The sequence below is a fragment of the Mauremys mutica genome, chromosome 2, assembly GCF_020497125.1.
Source record: "Mauremys mutica isolate MM-2020 ecotype Southern chromosome 2, ASM2049712v1, whole genome shotgun sequence".
Classification (NCBI taxonomy): domain Eukaryota; kingdom Metazoa; phylum Chordata; order Testudines; family Geoemydidae; genus Mauremys; species Mauremys mutica.
In genome coordinates this window covers 283,065,960-283,086,591 of record NC_059073.1, presented here as the reverse complement: position 1 = coordinate 283,086,591, position 20,632 = coordinate 283,065,960, and the positions used below count along the sequence as shown (strand labels likewise).

At 40.0% G+C, this 20,632-nt stretch overlaps 1 protein-coding gene across 1 annotated transcript in view; it reads right to left on the bottom strand.

Annotated features, from left to right (window-relative positions):
• Positions 1-1,809: 1,809 nt before the first annotated feature.
• WDR48 (WD repeat domain 48) overlaps positions 1,810-20,632 on the bottom strand; it is a 57,285-nt gene continuing 38,462 nt past the window's right edge. Inside the window, exons 11-19 of the mRNA XM_045006134.1 lie at positions 18,402-18,499; positions 16,186-16,293; positions 15,609-15,705; positions 13,433-13,528; positions 10,208-10,313; positions 8,523-8,610; positions 7,101-7,177; positions 5,776-5,968; positions 1,810-3,773 (exon numbers count right to left, since the gene is read on the bottom strand). Coding sequence (XP_044862069.1) covers positions 3,678-3,773; positions 5,776-5,968; positions 7,101-7,177; positions 8,523-8,610; positions 10,208-10,313; positions 13,433-13,528; positions 15,609-15,705; positions 16,186-16,293; positions 18,402-18,499 — 959 coding nt within the window. The 3' untranslated portion in view covers positions 1,810-3,677. The remainder of the gene's footprint in view (positions 3,774-5,775; positions 5,969-7,100; positions 7,178-8,522; positions 8,611-10,207; positions 10,314-13,432; positions 13,529-15,608; positions 15,706-16,185; positions 16,294-18,401; positions 18,500-20,632) is intronic.

Sequence of the window (20,632 nt, the reverse complement as noted above, 5' to 3'; positions counted from 1 at the left end):
AGTGGAATACATTTAGACAGCATATCTTGAAGAAGTACAGTTGCTATAAGGTAAGTAGAAGTCTTTTTCTTGTCACGACAAGCTGCAACTATAGCCATTGCTTACATGAAAAAGGTGAAGGCCTTAGTGTATTTGTAGATGTCTTAATGGAATTTAGGAGCTGAAAATGGGAACATGTGACCAACTCTGCTCTGCTGGCTCACCAGAGTCCAAAGAACAGGGTTTCGGAACCTCTGTCTAGGAAATTAAAACAAGCCACTCATCTATAAACTTTAGTGTGTGAAAATATGAATGCTGACAGCAAAAGGATTGTGAATTGCTCGTTTAATGAGCTACACCTCACATTTTAATGAAGGTAAACACTTGTGATTAATTACAATACAGTACCACCCTAGGGCCCTGTAAGCATCCGCTGTTGGGTCGCCCCTCTCTGGGGTGGCTGGGAGCCAGGCCGCCTCACTTCACGAGTCCGGTGAGTTGGTGAATTAGCCTGGTGGGGCAGGAAACAGTCAGGAGCTCAGGCCCTCAGGCAGGGGCTGAGCAAACAGTTCAGTATTTTAAGCCCAGGTCCTAGGTCAGGGCGGGGCAGCAAACAATAGTTCAGGGCTCAGACCCTCAGGCAGGGGCTGAGCAAACAGTTCAGTATTAGGCCCAGGCCCTAGGTCCTGAGCGTCGGGGCGAGGGGGAGACTGCCACCCGTGAGTGGGGTGGCAGGGGGGACGCAGGCCCACCCACTCCTCTGCGTCCCAGCCTGGGGCCCTAACAACGGCAGGCAGCCTGCTGCTGTGTCAGTGGGGATCCTGGCCGCAACACACTGACATTGGCTCTGGGTGTGCTGCAGCCAGACTAGGGTCGGCTGCCCCCGGGCTACTTCCGACCTCACCCTCTACTAGTACCTGCGTCTCTGCGGCATCTTCCATGGCGTCCAACACCATGGGCTCCTCAGGATACTGAGCGAGGGGTAACCTGGGCAGCTCCTCTGGGTCCCTTTGTACTGGTCGGCTTACTGGCTCTTCCGGCATCTGGTCGGCGTCCAGCCTCCGCAGGTATGGCCTGTCCTCGGGTCGGTCACAGGCGGCAGGAGTCTCCCCAGCGGGAGCTAGGGCATCAGCGCCTGGCCTCTCCAGTGGCCAGGCCACTTCTGAGCCCTGGGGGTTGGGCTTTTATACTTCCTGCCCTGCGCCTTGACCTCTGGGGGGTGGGCGCAGGCTCCAGCGACTCCGCCCACTCTGGCGTCTGCAGGGGCTCGTCCTTCTCTGGGGTGGCTGGGAGCCAGGCCACCTCACTACAGGCCCCCACCCTCCATCAGGGTCTACAGCAAGTGAACTTGTTTGTAAATGTATTCTTGGGTAATGGAGAGTTTAAACTCAGCTCTGCTGCCTCCTCCCATTGTACAGATGCTCAGGGTAAAGGGCTACTTTGGCAACAGAGTAGGGACAATGTCTTTGGGAAAACAGAGCTCTGCTCCCAGGGTCAGTAAGCCTGGGATGAACCACACGCTAAGGAGTCTTTTCAACTTTTTCCTGCTTATGTTCCCTTAATTTTGTTTTCTTGTTGCAAGCATTATCCCTTGAGAAACAGCATACATTTCTTCCTGTAGTCACATTCAACCATCTTATGCTGCATTACAAAATCTGCATAAATTACTGTGTGCATTTCACTGCAATTATTTTTAAGCTACTGGGAACCCGACTGTGCAACTTCCTTAAAAATTAGAAAAGGATTTATATGTCCTTTGGGAAAAGGGTGAAAAAAATGACAACCCCAGGGTTGCATAAGTGAACCAATGAATGATCAAAACAACTTTTAAATATTTTAACTAAAGCCTTTTATTCTGTACAACTGTGAAATACAGATCATTCACCCTTTTGGCATTGCAGACTCCCTTCAATCTTTCCTGAAACTGCATTATTGGGATGTTTGGAACAGTAACCTTGGCTGATTTCAGACCCAAAAAAAACCAAAAACGAATGAACGAACGAACTGGGAGCGGTTACAATGTATACAAAGGGACAGCAAGACAAACAGAAAGAATCACTGTCTATTAGAACAAAGCATAGACCTCTGCTATTAATAAATATAATTCAGGACAATTTATTAATAAAAGTTACACAGTTCTGCTAAACCATTTAATTCACAAATATCACTAAAAATGTGCAATATAGCACAATTGTGTCAAATGGAGTATGCACAAAAATGGGGCTTAAAAATTAAATTTGACTTTCTTTCAAGGAAGGGAAAAAGACATGCTAGCTTAATTCTTAACCAGACCCTCTTGTTTAAGTGGTGACTTTGTCCAGGACATAATGTATTTAGATATTTTTCAAATAACATATGACAGTGGATTTTTTTCTTGTTTTTGTGTCATTTGATCACTATAAAATCCCAGTAAACTAATGTATCTGGGACTTTCTGTAGGCCCCAGCCTAAATCCTGATAGCAAAACACAGGAAGGGCAAGAGCACGTCTCCTGAAGAAACCTGAATAAATATACTGCCCTCTGAAGGCACTTGTGCTTCTCTTTCAGACAAGAATCATTTTACACAATTTTGTGGTGAGGATTTTTAATTTGTTTTGGCTACAAATAGTCTTTTGGGACAGTCCCAAATTTTCTTGCCAAAAGCTGAAATGCTTCCCTCCCCCAGTAAGTTAAACTTTATACAAGGCTACTATTAATATATGAAAGCCTTAGATTTTTAGAAAGAACATGAAAAGATGTGTACAGCTATAACAACAAAATCTGCATATAAAACTTGGGAAAAAAAGGACACAAATGCTTTTATATCATAGATATGAAATTTGCTGCTGATATCAACAAATAAAGTTAAAATTTTCAGAACGGTCTTAAGTTTTTCTAACAAAATGCCACAGAAGTATAGAGCAGTTTCTTGGAATTCCAACTAGCGTGTCTTTAAAATAAGGACACAGTGCAGGAAGAATTAAATTTCTTAAAAAAATCTGTTAAATTTTGCAAAACATGTTTATTCTATTATGATGCACAGCATCACTGGACTGACCCTGCTATAATATTTCTCTAGTGTTCTTAATCTAAATGTCAATAGCTCTCTATATAAGAACGTTTGAACTGCAGTATTAAAACAATTCTAATTATGTTAATTTTTGACTTACAATTAAATGGGCTACTTTCAAGTGTGCAATAGCTTTCGGTGTTTTGAAATTTCTCAAAGTGGTAAAAATTATTTTTATGAATAACCTGTGAAAAATCATTGTAGGTAATGTACGAATGGAATGTATTCAAAAAAATACAGTGCATGCATTATGAACATAGTGACTAATATGGCCAAAACCGTGTTTCATATCAAGCCCGAGCAGATGAAAATTTAATGCTCTGGAAAAAACAAAACAAGAAGGAAGCAAAAGTCTGCACTGGATCGTCATCTGTTCTCTGTACACCTCACATAACGAACCACTAGGGACTTCTCATTTCACTTGCTGTGCCTTAACTAGGACAGACTTTAGTTTAAGTCATATAGATTTTTTTCTCTATATTACAGATCTATTAGTCACTTCAATTATTAAATGTATACTCTCTGGTCCATACTGAGCCATTAGAAGTCTCATCTACCTTAGGGTTCAGTGGGCTTCTATAGTACTACTCTTGGAACCAGTACAGTAAGGTCAAGTAAATGAACAACCATTTGAGTCCATCATTCCTTTCACGTTGATTTCTGTCGGTAATGAAGTGTCAGATCGCCACCACTCTTCCATATGAAGTGCTTAACAGTTCGAAGGTCCATATTTGGATCCAAAACCTGCAATATAAGAGAATTTATATTTTATTGCAGAAGACTGGTAGATGTTAAATCTTTGGATGCTGGAAGTTTTGATTTTCAGACAAGCATATTCTAGGCTGACAGTGGTACACCGAACGAAGGAGGACTGGTGCCAACGGGCTAATATACATTCGAGAGCACCACCAGCAGCATATATAGGCTTGGAATGATTATCAGTAAATGTCAGTAAACATCAAAATGTATAGATAGGCAAATAAGAAAAATGCTGCTGCTTGAGTCCCACCTTACTGTCTATAAAATGTACTGTAATACTGGTATTAGTGGAGTTGGAGCAGGGGTGCCATTTAGGTGGCTTTAACTTATTGAATCTGAATATCTACTGTCTTCCCCCCATAACTGAGACTATTACACTCCTTTCACTTGTGATCCAAGGAAGTTTGAAACCTGCTTCCAAAGTAGCAATGCCTCTTGCTGTGCTATTGCACATATTGCCACTAAATAATTTTACTACTAAACCTAACAGGCAATATAAAGATATGCTCTGAAGTCAGACAGATTTTGAACTTGACTAGAAATGTAACAATATTCTAAACCCCATAGTTTATTTGCTTAGTTAATCTTAATGATGTTATACAGAAGTGTGATTACAATTTATTGCAGATGTGCATTCTGACTGATATCAAATTCTAGGAGGCATACAATAGATGAAAATGTGAAATGATTTTTAAAACTAATTTGTTCCTAGTCTGGTTTTACAGATTTCTAAATAATTTTGTCTGGAAGAGAGGTATACTCTACACAACACTAACTGGTATCCAACAAACATGAGCAGCTTAAGGCCCTCCTCAACGGAACTCTTCTTTAAAGCCTGTGATCTCCAAGAATAACAAAGTACCGTCATCTGTGTTTACTATTCATAACCATATACTAGCTATATTGATAATATGATTATTAGCATGAGCAAGGGTTTGGAGTATTAGGCCCCAAAAGAGAATACAGTTCAACCACCAAAATTCTGTGATCTAGACATTTGGTGATGCCATTTATCGACTGTGACAGGGTCAGGCCAGATGGTTACAGGAGAGTGTTAGAAGGTAGATATATTTGTCTCAGATGACGTAGATCCCTTTTCCCTGGGTAAGGTAACGGGGCAGTTCCAGAACAAGCAGGAACTTGCTGGAACCAATTAAGACAGGCAGGCTAATTAGGACACTTGGAGACAATTAAGAAGAAACTGCTAGAATCAATTAGGACAGGCTGGCTAATCAGGGCACCTGAGTTTAAAAAGGACCTCACTTGTTTATGGTATGCATGACAGGAGTAAGAGGCACTAGGAGCTGAGAGTGAGTTGGTGTATTGCTGGCGTTATCAGACACCAGGAGAAAGGTCCTGTGATGAGGATAAAGAAGGTGTTGGGAGGAGGCCATGGGGAAGTAGCCCAGAGAGTTGTAGCTGTCACACAGCTGTTCCAGGAGGCACTCTAGACAGCTGTAGTCCACAGAGCCCTGGGCTGGAACCTGGAGTAGAGGGCGGGCCCGGGTTCCCCCCAAACCTCCTAACTCCTGATCAGACACAGGAGGAATTGACCTGGACTGTGGGTTCCACCAGAGGTGAAGGTCTCTGGGCTGTTCCCCAACCCACATGGTGGATCAGCAGAGACTGCAAGGATTGTTCTCCTTCCTTTTCCCCATGCTGGGGAACAGCATGATTTGAGCCACAAAAGTGGCCAAACAGAGAGCTGCTGTGAATCCCTGAGGCGAGCAAATCCGCCAATAAGTGCAGGACCCACCAAGGTAGAGGAGGAACTTTGTCACACCACCCATGCTTTAGATGCAAAAAGCAAAATAGTATTATCAGTTAACATTTGAGTTCATAATATAAAATTTAGTTTCAAAGGCATCTGTTAAAATAGTTTACCTGTAGCACATTTTACGAACAGTACCTAGAGGTTCACAAATGATTTACTATTGATCATCCTATTTTTGCAAGAAGGCCTAAATGAGTGCTTATGTCAACTTACCTGGTCCTGGCACAAGAGTTCAATCTTTTCTTCTGCTAACACAGCAATATCCTCCTCTTTCTCTTGTTCTCCAGCTTTTTCATTATTGGAGGAGCTAGTTGTCTGAGATTCATTATCCAGGTTTATGATTTTCTCATAAACATGCTCCATCACTTTTCTGACCTGCAGCATGTCACTAGCTGACAATCGATCTCTGTACAAGGTAATTAAAAGTTGTGAAACACCAGATTTAGCCTTTCAAACACTTATCTTCACAGTATCCTGTGCAATGGTGTTTGCGATAGCAGTTGTTTGTTTGTATTATACTGTTTATAATCTAAAATAATATCTTTATAATAATGCCTTTATATAAATCAATGGTGAAGACTCATCACCATCTGGAATACTGTGTGCAGTACCAGGCACCTTATCTGAAAAGCATATTGCAGAACTAGAGGTTGTTCAGAGACAAGCAACAAGAATGATCAAGATCTTGCATGGCAAAACTCAGATGAAGAGAGACTGAAAAGACTTGGAATGTTTACCTTAGAAAGGAGATGAATTATAGGGGAGATGATAAAAGTATATAAAATAATGACTTGTAAACAGAAGGGAGGTCAGGAATTTCTGTGTTCTCTATCTTATAACACAAGGGACATTCGATAAAGCTAAAAGGGTAGAAAATTCAAACTGATAAAAGGAAATACTTTTGTAGGCAACATGTAATTAAACTGTGGAACTGCTGCCACAGGAAGTTGTTGAGGCCAAGAACTTATCCAGGTTCAAAGAGGGACTGGATGTTTATAGGAATATCAAGAATACACATGGTTGTCATAATTAAATGATAGCAAACATTTAAAAAAACTCATGCTTCAGCGCTCAATCTCTAACCATTAGAAACCAGGATGACATCTAATGTGAGGGGCAGGTTCTCCCAAGCCTGCCTACTCTGGAGTTTCTTGCATCTTTCTCTGATTAAAGCATCTGTTTGAGATAGGATACAGGATTAGCTGAACCACTGGGTTTGATCCAGCCAAAAATGTTATGGTACCAACTCAAATCTCGTTATTAATACTAAGGTAAAACTTTCTAAAGTACAATTAATTTAAGCCACTGCCATTTACAACTACATTATCTCCCAGATCTTTAAAATATTTTTATATCATCCAGTGTAGCAGGATATTGTCCTGTAATACTAAATACCTTCTCTCACAAGAATGGAGACAGCACGTCCAATGTTGTTCTCTGGATTAACCAAGGGTACTGTTATTCTCTTTGGCATACCCTTTTACGAGTCTGTAATATCAGTATCTCTGAAATATTAAGAGTCAAAAATATATACGTACTTTTTTAAAGTTTTTGCCCCTGAAGATGAATGAGGTTGAAGGTAGAAGGGAATCTTATTGAATTTGGGCATATTTTTCTAAAAGGAAACAAAATGTTACATTTAGTACCAATTGGCATCACACAAATTATATTCACGTCATTTCCAATTGGAAAGTGCGTTTACCTAATACGTGTATTATTATATCAAATAAAAATGAGATTTTCTTTAGCACAACCACTGAGGACAACTTTTCTTTGAACTGCTTAAGCTTCTGAGGAGCTCAGATCTATCTCATGCAAGTCCTTTGTTTACCTAGCTTTTATATAAGTTGGAGCTCATTTCAGCGGAAGCAGGTGGGTGTAAAGTGTACAGCACTTCTAAACGATAAAGTCAAAACACTAAATATTTTGTTTAAAAAAAGAACTAAGTTTTAAAGAAAAAAGACTAAGTATCTGGAATACAGCATCAGAAATCAGGTTTCTTAGAAGGTGATTTGTTAAGAAATCGAATCAAATTCCAGACACATGTGAAGAACTCTTCAGCCCAACCAGGCTATGAGGGACATTTAGTATGGTTTTAACTCAAAAAATGTACCTTTTCTTCTCTTGGACTCCCCCAAATTCCTCTTATTTCAGTATGCCAGTAAGCGACACCCCCGTAGACACAATGTTGGTCATTTTCCCCGTCAACCAGGAGACCCCATGAAGCTGGCTTGTTTGAGAGGAAGCCAAGGTGGTGTTTAAGATAGAGATCTTCACAGGCCTAATTTAAAAACCTGACCCAGACCCAAACTGCCAGTGCTGAGTCATTTTCAGAACTGATGCAACCTGAACCCAACACTTTCCCCCCAAACCTGTCAGCACTGCCACCAGCACCTGGAGGCTGTGATTTGTCAGCATGCTTACTTCATTGCACAGTGGCAGCAGCCAGCAGAAGTGGGGCACACAACATCTGCCATGCCAAGCCCACAGGCAGAAAGCAGCTGGAGACAGAACACAGACATGGGGAGTGGCAAGCCCCCACTAGGCCAAGCCGCATGTGACAATGCTGACATAGGTTTGGGGGTGGGGAGTGTTGGGTTTGGGTTGGTTCTGAAAATGACAAACTGACACTCCTGAATTGGGTTTGAGTCAAGGTCAGGCTTTAAAATTAAGTTGAAGGAGACCTCTATCTGACACATCACTCTGGTTCCTATTGGTTTATGAAACATAAGTGCAGTGCATGCTGGGAAGTAGGGGTTTACAATGGGCAGGTGCCAGCAACCTGTAGTGAGGCTGAATTTCAGTGGTATATGAGAAGAGCTAGTAATGCCTTGAATACCCCATTAGGTCTGATTACTGAAGATATTCAATATACATTACTTGAGATGCTGGAGTCTAGTTAAATTCCTTTGCAGTTCACCTTTAAAAGAAGGGCAAAGTCTATACCTAATGACACTTACATCCACAGTGATGTCAATTACCCATTGTGGCACAGTTTCATTAAGCAGCATAGATTCAGTTTCACCACCTGAATCCCGACATAATAATCTAAAATATACAGAAATGAGTTTTGTAAACAATACTTTTAAGCATCGAGAAGAAAATTGCTGTACAGCACATAAATTACAGAACCTAAGTGCAAAGATTAAAAAAGTGTGCATAAACAGTGATAGGCAAATACAGATATTAGTAAAATAATCAGTTAATCGATGAAAAATAATAGTTCCATAACCACCAGTTAAGCAACATTAGTGTTTTAGAAATTTTGTTTAAATGAACTTTAAATCCAAAATAAATTGTTTAAAAAACCAACCAAACAAGTATATACATTCTAGCTCCAATCCTTCAAGTTTGATATGTGCCCTTGCCCTTGTGTAGAGCCCCACTGATTGAATGGAACTTTCGGTAGACATAAGCATCTGCCAGTGCAGATCAAACTGAAGGTCTGGAATCCTTAGTTATAACTCAAAAGGATTAAGAGCTGCGGGAATGGGGTTCATTTTAAATGGAAAATGTATCCTCATTTTACTTGAATGACCTGTGATCTGAAAGTTACACTGTTCCCAGGCTTGGGATGTGCTATATTAAGTTCTAGAAAATGAAGAAACCCAGACTGAAAAAACAGTCTTAATTTAAGAACGGATTTCCTCGGTTACCAGGGATAAACATGAATGCTTTATGACATTCAAGAGCCTGGCATCCCAGGGATATTCATCATGATATATTAGCTGCTAAAGTCATGCTGGAATCAAAGTGGTGTAAAAGGCAAGATGGATGGTAATCAGAGTGGCATGATAAGATCTCATATTACTTGACTGGTCAGACTTAAGAGCACTCTGCTAGGCCAGCAAATATACTTTTAGGAGAAGTTCCCCACATCAGTGGATCAGGAAAAAAAAAAAAAAATCTCACCCCTGCAGACTAACACTGCAGTACCATAAAAAAAATACAATAATTATACATTAAGCCCTGCTAGAACTTGAGGGGTACATTAAATAGTCTTAGGAGGAAAATGGATCAGCTTTAGGTTGTTGTTAATTAGCCTATAGGAAGGATGGTGTACAGGAAGTGCTCTCAGAGCTATAAATCAACAAGAGTTGTAAGAGTTACTGTACAATTCATGACCTTGTAACGCACCATGTCTTGATGATTTGGAATCTAGATCAGGGGTAGGCAACCTATGGCACGGGTGCCGAAGGCGGCATGCGAGCTGATTTTCAGTGGCACTCCCAGTGCCTGGGTCCTGGCCACCGGTCCATGGGGCTCTGCATTTTATTTAATTTTAAATGAAGGTTCTTAAACATTTTAAAAATCTTATTTACTTTACATACACCAATAGTTTAGTTATATATTATAGACTTTTATAGAAAGAGACCTTCTAAGAACGTTAAAATGTATTACTGGCACGCAAAACCTTAAATTAAAGTGAATGAATGAAGACTCGGCACACCACTTCTGAAAGGTTGCCAACCCCTGATCTAGATGTTCCTAGTCTGACTATGGAATGATATTATCAGCCACAAACCAACTTTGTATGGTCAAGCTTCTATTTCCTGGATATTGATTCATTTCTGAAATTGTCCAAGAGCCAAAAAGAAAACAATTCTATTGCTTTAGTCATACCGCATTCTCTGAATTTCTGTACCTGAACAAAGTGCGTCCTCCTGCTTCACCAAAGATAACTGGTGTATGTGGTGGTACCTGAAAGTATCCATTTCCTTTCTGTATTCTGTTCTCCTGCTCTCCATTCACTATGGAAAAATATACACCAAGACTATATACCTAGTTTTAGTGCCAAGTATACAGACTAACATAAGTTCTTGTCTCTTTTCAATACAGTGATGAATTAAAAAAGGAAATAAAACACATGCAAAGATGAAGTGTTGATTTCTCATAAACCAAAATTTCCAACACTTAAATATTTCATGAGAAATACCAAAGCACAATTAATACATTATAACTTCATAGGAGGCAGATCTCAAATGTTTGATGTACAAGAGCATAGGGGCCATGAATGGGACATGGATTACTATCAGTTTCCCCCAGTTTCTGAGCAATACAGAGGTGTAAGTATCTGGGGGAATTGAATGACCCTTACTTTAGAGGTGAACAAGAAAAAAAATCATTCTGCAAAGGCAATTATTTCACATCCAAAGCCTTGAACACCACAAAGCAACGTCTTAACAAGCATCTTCTCTGCTTTCCCACCTAACTACCACTCTAAAACAGAGGACCAGGAGAACTTGACAGAGACATCTTGATTTCACTGCACCATACATTCCATTAAATTATTGATCAGGTTCATGTATATGGACTATACAACCAGAAGTGACTGATGACATTTCAGATGCAGAGGGTCAGATTAAAAGAGCAGTATTGGTGATTCACTTGTTACAGACTGACTACAGCTTTCAAAATGAAATGATCTGATAAATTATTATTTTGCAGTGCAATGTAAAGTTCTCTGAAAAATGTGGACAAAGACTGTTTGGGTGCAATGCCTTTCAGTCAGAAAAGAACCCAGACTTACTACGTGGTATCTAAAATCCACCAATTACCAAGTTTTAATGTTCTGTTGAATGCTACAACATACCAGAAAATTGAATAATATGGGTTCCTGTGGGTGATATGAGTTCCAAAAAGACTGCTTAGCTCATTACGAGCAGAGCATAAAATAAAAGGGAGGATCAGAATTCATAGCCAAGAGTAAAGTCTAGAGATAACACTATTGTATATTTCCATGCCCGGAGCTCATCAGAAACAAAATAAAATCATTCTAGAAATCAGAAGGGAGAAATTTGGGGGTTTTAGAAATTTCTTTAAAATAATTTGTTATCTCCCTGAATTATTTAAAAAAAATATCAAACACTTTTTTGGAGGCAGTGGAAATTTCAGCTTAAAAAAAAAATCCCACTGGAAGTAAGGTACGGGAATGGTGCTACCTCAGCATACATCATGACCCTGTTCTCAAATGCTTCAAAAAACATAGATGCCAACAGACATCCCTTTTTGTTAATAAGCAGATTTCAAACCTGTGTCCTCCAACTTATTTTTCATAATGGTGACTCCAGAGAAACTATGAACACTTTTCTCCCTGAGTTTTTTCCCCAGACTACAAAATTAATGAAGTATTTTATTACTAAAATAGTTAGGATTCAGCTTGCCTAGCCAGAGTCTTTGTGTGGTCCCTCAGCTCTCTATTAACAATATCACTGATCCAAGAGACCACCAGTGCACTTTTGATTTCCCAAGCCATTATTAAGTATTTGCTTTGTATTGTTAAATTTTAATATTTTAAAGGCAAATTTAGAACCTGGTTTTACAATACTTATTTACCTGACTAGTACTACTAAAGTACACTACTATTCACAAGTCTATAGGAGAATCATGTCTCTAATAACTTGAAAAGTTTGTAAATTGCCACTCATTCTTCCCACCCCAAGACTAAGGGCTTGTCTACACTACTGCTTAAGTTATGTTGCTCAGGGGTGTGAAAAAACCACCTCCCTGAGCAACATAACTTACATCGACTTAACATGGTGTCTACACTGCACTATATTGGCGGGAGAGCATGCTCCCATTGACGTAGCATGTCTTCACCAGATGCTCTAAATTGACACAGCTGCATCAATTGCAGCGGCGCCAATTTAGCATAATAATGAAGACAAGCCCTTAAGCCTTCTAAATACACAGCACAGGAAGTAACAATGCAAGAGCCTCCAAAATAGCTTAACAGTGCCTCAACCCCATTCTGAGACCATACTGTGAGTGAAATAGTAGTTAAACCCACATAATCCATAGGGATATAGGACTAGAAGGGACCTCCTAGGTCACCAAGTCCAGTCACTTGCTATAGCAAGCAATTTTATCATATAATCTCATTCATAATTTTATCAAACTGCATCTTAAACCTAGTTAGTTTGTCCCAACTACTCCTATTGGAAGGTTGTTCCAGAATTTCACTCCTCCAATTGTTAAACTTTTTCAATTTCCACATTAAATTTATTCCAACACATGACAAGGATTTCAGTTGAAGGCCAATCTGATAAAAGAACCAAGAGATTACCAAAACTAATAGTTTTGTAAGGTAAACATCTGTAAGACATCTGAATTTAAACCACCTCATTTTATGAAGACCATTAAATAGCCAATGGACGCAGAAAACTTTTGAATTGCTTTGGCTCTGGTTGGATGTGAACTTGTGTCCCAGTAAAAGGCTCTACCAATCAGCTTCCAAGCCTTTGAGCTACAGATTCTCTTATTTTCTGCCAAATCCACCCACCTATCTTGTTTGCCATTTACATAACCCTATTGTTAACCTCACCTTTCCTTTGTAGATTACTCCAGAAGGTAGCCTCCTGGGTCAGTACACAATTCTATTTTCAAACACCCATTAAGTATAACACATTCCAACAAACATGACTGCTATTTATTAGTTTATACTACCCAGTAATGTCTACAAGCAAATTAGGCAATGTGCCCTGGACACTTACCCAGAAAAGCATAACTGAATTACTCCCATTCCTCTGCCCTGTCTAGAACTTAAGGAATTTATTTTCTCCCTTAAAAGCCCAACCTCTTAATTTTGCCAGAATTTTTTTTAACTGCCAATTAATAGCATTTCTGTAAATTCACCCTCAATGCAGGATCAGCTTTTCAATTGCTTCCTCTTTATTGTGGCATTCCAAAGGCTTTTAAAAGCACTATTGTCAGTGGAGGAGTGCTACTTGAAACATTCCAAAGCAATGTTATATTAAAAGCTATTGTACGTGTAGAGACAAACTATAAAAACTCATGTAGAACAAAATAGCTATGACTGATAGAGACAAAAGGACTGAAAGATTCCTATATTGTACAGGTGAACACTAACCATGATTTATTTCATTTTCCTCTTCATCCATTGGATTGATGTGTGTTCTAGGCCAATACTCTAGAAGAGCTTGTAGTAGAAGCCCTCCAAGATTCACTATAACACATGATTGAAAACACAGAATATAATTATGTAAAATCACTGACACATATAGCCAGTTTAGAGAAAAAGACAACTCTCCAGGTTTTTAATTCACAGATGGTTAATATAAGCCAATAGTTTGTATTTCTTATCAAAGCTTAAGAAGATAATGCAAGAGAAATTAAACGTTTAAAAAAAAGTTAGGTCCCAATCCTGCAACGAATTCCATGCTGGCACTGAGGTCCACTGATGTGGAGTTCATCTCAGGGTCAGGGACTTAGGCCCAGATCCACAAATGGAGTTAGGTGTCTAACTCCCACTGTAGGCACCACTGAGATCCTCAAAACCCTGGCTACTAACCCTGAAGGTACCTAAAATCCTTTGGCACCTAAATTTCCAATAAAGTCTTTCTGACACCTAAGTTTCTGCTTCTGGGTACACGCACTGCTGCCTCACTCGAAGAGCTTGAATACCTATCTCATGCCTAAGCCCCAGAAGGATCTTTGAACCATGTGAAACTAAGCATTCCTTTGCATATCTTGCTGGCTGGGCCCAATCTGGTGGACATGCTCTGAGCTCATTAATTCCAAACAAAACTGCAAGGGGGAAAGGAGGAAGAGGCACCTGCAGCAACCTCCCTAACCTTTAGTCCAGCGGTTAGGGCAGTGCTTCTCAAATAGTTGATCCCAATCCACCTGTGCATTATGGGAAAGTTTTAGATGGTTGCCACATCCAGGGCCAGATGAACTCATCACTTGACCCTGACCTAGGCAAACATACACTTCACCTGGCCTGGCCAGAAAGCCTCAGGTGGAGGTGGAGAGAAGAGGAGACTGGTGAGCAAGCCTGCCTTGCACTCACCCCACAGTGGGGCTGTGTCCAGTTCCCCACTCTGGTTGTTGCAACCTGGCACATGAGGCTGCAGCACCACTAGGTTTGGCCTGGCCAGCCCTCCCTCCTGAGAGAGGTGAGTGGTGCTGAGACCTTGAGTGTCAGGTTGCACAGGGAAGGAGGGAAGAACCCCATCCCCATCCATCCAAGTCTCCCCTCTATGCTGGGCCAAGATTAGGGTTATGGTAACAGGGCAGAGGGTGCATATATGTAAATGATGGGTCACAAAAGAAAGAGAAAGCTGTTGGTGGGTTGCCTTTGGTAAAACATTTGGGAACCACTGGGCTAGGACACTCACCTGAGACATGAGAGAACCCTGTTCAAATCTTCTCTTCTCTCCAGGCACAGGGGGGAATTGAACCGGAGTCCCCCATTTCCTGGGTGATTTCACTAACCACTGGACTAAAGGTTATAAGGGAGGCTGCCACTTCCTGTACCCTCCCCACTCACCCCCCCCCCCCTCGGGCTTTTGCATGGATTTAGGTGTGTGCTGCCATTTTTCTTGTAAGAAACAGCTTAGGTGCCTGACTCCAGGAAGGGATCTACAGCTAGGAATCCAAAATGTAGATAGGCACCTAATTCCCTTTGAGGGACAGGGTTTAGAACACACCTTTTTCCTTGGCATCTGCTACTGGCTAGCTTAGGCAGCTCCTCACCTACCACTATGGCTTTTGTGGATCACATTCTTAGGTGCCTAACTCTCTCCATGCACCAAGCAGGGAGCCCTGTGCCCAACTCTGGTTTGTGGATTCCAATGGGTTGCAAAGCACTTAGAAGTTAGGCGCTCCCGTGCTGTGTTGCAATGCCTAAGTTGTTTTATGGATTTGGCCTTAAGTCTTTAGTCTTATAGAAAAAGCTAATTTTGCTATAATTCCTGTCATCTTGAATTGTTTTTAACAATTATTTTAAGATATGACTTTATTACAGTATTATTCTCTAGTTCAGATCTTTCATGTCTAGCATTTTTCATTTTGCTTTTTGAAGGAAAATGAAATGGACAAATGAAATAGACAAAGTAAACACAAGATTGCCATTACAAAGCATGTCAGTGCATTTTCATTGGAGAGTCATTTGGAGGATTTAGTCTCAAGAAAAGTGGGGAAGTCCAAGCAAGCACAAAATTACCATCTGCCAGAAATATACTAATTTATGTAATGGGGTTTTGTATTGTTTGAATGAAATGTTAATTTCAATTAAAACTCACATTTTGGATCAGATCCATCTGGACTGCTAAACCCAGCATCTTTTGCTGAGACCCAAGCTGCAAAGCAGTCACTCTCATCTAAAGTAATTGTCAACATCTGTCAAAAGAAGACCATTGGGAGGAATACAATATGAATATTGTATTAAGAATCCTGCAGGTTTCTTTTATGTATACAAAAGACACACTAAACTGCAACTACAAAATAAGGCAGTGTTTGATTATACACAGACTGTCTACAAACACTCCATTTGTCAAATTTTATTACATTAGTAATTGCAGTGTACAAGATTAGTTTAAATCAACATTATCTCCTTACAAAGAATTCTGTAATTAACTACTTTTCAAGTTATCAAGATCCAAAGAAGCATTCATTGACATGTTGATTGAAAGATAAATTATATATCAGATAATCAAAATATAGTTTATGCCATACACACATTAAATTAAATCTTAGAGTCAAAGCTTTATATGGCTCATAGAAGGGTTGCTTAATAAAGGGTATATGTGAATGCTTTCATGAATGGTCATATGAAATGACAAATGCCCAAATTAGGAAAGAATTTAAGTTGTGTCTTACCCCAGTTTTTAAGTCTACTGAGAACCAGTTTGGCACATACACCATTTTAAATCTCTTCTTAATTTCTTCTTCAAAATCTACTTTCCCAAGGTCTTCAACTTTACATGCCTGTACACCAGAGTATTAAAAAAATATGGAAGTTTCTTAATACTGAATATGCAGTCATATCCACTGTTAAAACCTTTAATTTGCATATCAGAAATTGTATGCTAAGTAAGCTTTTTATTTTTCTTGATAGCTTGATGCCACTGCCCTCGAAACACTAAAACAGAGAAGTATGGAAACACTACTTTAAAGCAACATAAACTTCTTCCCCAGTGTTGAACGTTGCCTTGCCTTGAACTGTAGTTCATTTAGCCAAAAAACAAAAAACAAAACAGATTGAATCAAAGAAAAAAAGGAACAGAGTGAACATTAATACTATTCATTACAAGTTCAGCATCTACTAGTTCTATAAAAATGATAATCTGATAGTGGTATTTATTGATCTACTGACAAAATACAAAAATGGATTTTGAAATGCGCTTTTTATTTTTAACTTCCTTTTTAATTACTTACCTGTTCTTAGACTTGTCAGTAAAGACACCCTTCTCTCCTCCCCACACTACTGGAGTGCGCCTGCACACTAAGTTTGGAACCTCTAGTAAGGTCTGAGCAGTGTTATGGCTCTCAGATACTCTCGAGTCATGGAAAACTCTGGTATAAGTAAACGTGACCCTCTCTCCACCAAAACCATCATTTACTCTCAGTTCCTTACACTCTCTCAGAATTGAATATAAGTTCCAGGAAGTAGGGATGGAGGGTGGAGTCATAAGTGAGTAACTCTTCTCTCTTTGCTTTAAATATAGTCAGTACAGAGCCCCAGTTTTAAAGTGGACTGAATCTATATAGAAACTTCTTGTGAGCTAGTGGGTCCCTGACGGCAAGGTGCATTCAACTACATGCCTTTGGAACGTTCCAGTAGTGAAATATGTAAAGATGCTATTAGGTGCTCAGTTCATCCTTTACACAGCATTGATCTCTGGACCTGGCCAAGAGATCTAATGCCCACCTCAGGAGAGCAGTTTTCTATAGTTGTGCCATTTGATAGCCTCCTCATCAATTTCCTACTGCTAGTGAATCTGCCCAATTTGTACTGACAGTATACAAAGGGAGAAAGAAAAGTTACTCACCTTTCTCTGGAATTCTTCAAGCAGACTTATTACAAATACACTCTTCAACCTCCATTCCTGTTTCTTCAGTCTATAATGGATTCTAAGGCACTGTAGGGTACTGCACTTTGTTATACAACTTTGTCTGGAGCATTCCATGTATCAAGAGAAAATGCCAATTTCTCAAAAGCACTTACATGCCTTAAAAGCCCATATCTCACTGACTTTTGGAGAGACTTAGGAGCTTAAGTGTGGGTCATTTTTGTAAATGGAATTCAGGCATTTTTTAAAGTGTTACCAAACATCCAAGCAGATCCCACAATAATCAGGTTTTTTAGACGGCATATGCACAAATATGCAATCTGAACTGGCATTTCCTGGATTTGTGCTGCTTATTGATGATAATTAAGGATAAGATTTTGTCATGGATATTTTTAGCAAAAGTCACAGACAGGTCACAGGCAATAATGAAAGATTCATGGAAGCCCGTGACCTGTCCGTGACTTTTACTAAAAATGTCCATGACAAAATGGGAAGCTCAGCTGCGGGGGCCCCACACCACGCACAGTGGCTAGGCAGCTGCAGGGGCCCGCTTGGAGCTCCGTGGGCCCCATGCTGCCTGGGAGAGCCCCCACTGTCCACGATGGCTGGGAGCTGTGGGGGCCCCCCATAGCTCCTGGCCACCATGGACTGAAGTCACAGAGGTCACTGGAAGTCACGGATTCCGTGACTTCTGTGAACTCCGTGAAAAAGCGTAGTCTTAATTATAATATTTTGACTGATGTCCATCTGTTCCCCTCCCCCCATACATTCTTATTGTATTCAGTGTTTTATTTTAAAGACAGAATTTTAAACACATTCATGTAAGAATGAACAGTAATGCAGCAGAAGAGACAGATATCATCCTTTATCAATGAGAGTCTTTAAAAAATACTTGCACTATGTTTTGTGGCACAATGAGGACCCTATTTTCTCCAATCATCACCTCACATGCAGACAAATAGCAAAGGAAACAGAAGACCAGAAGTCCATTAATACATGTCTAATCCAAAATTTTACACTTACCTTCAATACATCCCAGTATGCCACATTATTATTTGTATCTTTGGTTAATATATGTCTCTTGTCATTAAGAATGTGGCACTGAATAATACTAGCACCCCCTAGCAGTTATAAAGAAGAAATAAAGTCAGCAATGCCATTTCATTTAATTAAAAAAACAACAACGTTAGACTGCTACAAAAGTAGGGGCTATTCCTCAGCTCCACCAATTTGGCATGAAGCTATTTCAGCACATAATGAATATATGGTGTGTATACATATCTACATGTGTTTGAACAATGATGTTGATATATTGTACAGTCAATTGCTTAACCCACTTTGGGTTGTTATGAAATATACTCAAAATATAAAATAACCAATTTCAGTTAAGTTTATTGCTATACAGCAGGGGTTCTCAAACTTCATTGCACTGCAACCCCCTTCTGACAACAAAAAATACTACATGACCCCAGGAGGGGAGACTGAAGCCTGAGCATCGCCACCCCAGGTGGAGGGGGGCCAAACCCCGCTGCCCTGGGAGGGAGGGGGGGCGACCAAAGCTAAAGCCCAAGGGCTTCAGCCCCAAGTGAGGAGCCTGTAACCTGAGCCTTGCTGCCCAGGGCTGAAGCCCTTGGGCTTTGGGCCCGGGAGGTAGGGTTCGGCCCCAGCCAGTCTAACATCGGCCCTGGTGACCCTACTAAAATGGGGTCGTGACTCACTTTGGGGTCCCAACCCACAGTTTGAGAACCGCTGCTATACAGCAATGATAATATAATACAGGAAAAAGGTTCTATACAGAGACTATAATATGGGCTTGATCCAAAGCCCCTTGAAATCAATGGAAAGGTCCATATTGACTTCAGTGGGCTTTAGATCAGGTTTTACGTCGTTTATAGGCTTTAACTGTGGCAATGATTTTGAAATTGTACTAAACAGGGAGCAGTATTTGATATTTATCTGAAATAACTAATCACATTTCCAACTCTTAATCACTCACAGATCTTACATTATGGTCATCGTTAACAAAGTACCAATAGAATAACTCTAAAATCAAAGGCTGAGACGGGTTAGTGAATTTTTTTTTAATTAATTATATTGTTCACCTCACAAGCTAAAAATATGCCTGACACACACAGTTGTAGGATACTATTATACAAAACATGCTAATTTCTGTAGTTCAGGTTATAGCAAAGACAAAATACCAAGGAATTCATGCACTTAGTTTATTATAACTTTATTAAAATGTCTACTCTGAATATAAAAAGTTAATATTTTTTAGATGCTAACTTTTTTTTTTAGCTAAATTGCCCTCATTATGACTGACATGTATATTTATCCATCTTCACATAATCGTTTGGTCATATCGTTTATCTAAGGTACTCAAATGCATATAAGGCACTCAGTCGTTAATATATTTATCCTCGATAGCCCTGTGAGGTACTGTAAGGAAGTGATTAAGGGTATATCTACCCTTCAGAAAAAGGTGTGTTTTGTAACCTGAGTTAGCTAACTCAGGTTACAATAGCAGTGAAGACACAGCAACTCTGCTTTTCACTCAGGTCAGCAGCTCAAGTTCAACCCCAGGTTTCCTTACAGGCTTTATCTTGAGCTGCTAACCCAAGTTAAAAGCCAAGTTGTCACGTCTTCATTGCTTTTTAAAACAGCATTAGAGAACTTGAGTTAGCTAACCCCAAAACCACACTTTTTTCCTGCAGTGAAGACATATCCTAAGTGAACTGCCCAAGGTCTTACAGGAAGTCTGTGATGGAGCAGGGAATTGTACCCAAGTCTCCAGCATTCCTGGCTAGCATTCCTGGCTAGCACCCAACCCATGGGACTGGTCCCTTATTTTCTCAAAGGCCTTGACCATCAGCTCTGATAAACCAAGTTAGAACGAGCAAATAGGTTGAACGGGTGGTATCTAGAAGAGCCGTCTCCCAAACCCCTCCCATTCCAACACATTCCTGCCCCACTAAGTTTACAAGAAAACAGTTTAAATGCTTTTAGTGGACTTTTCTGTTGTTCTTCCACTTAATGTTCACATACCATACTAAAGTTTTATACTGCAAATTTTTTATATTGCATTTTCAGATAAATATGGGCCTGCTCCAGAGCCCCATAAAGACAATGAAAAGGCTCCAAAAGAATTGTATGCGCTTTGGAACAGGTCCCGTATTTGTCACGCTACCCTCTTCACCTGCCATTTTTGCTAGCAATATTAATTATTTTTTGAGATGTTCTGAAAGACCCATTTA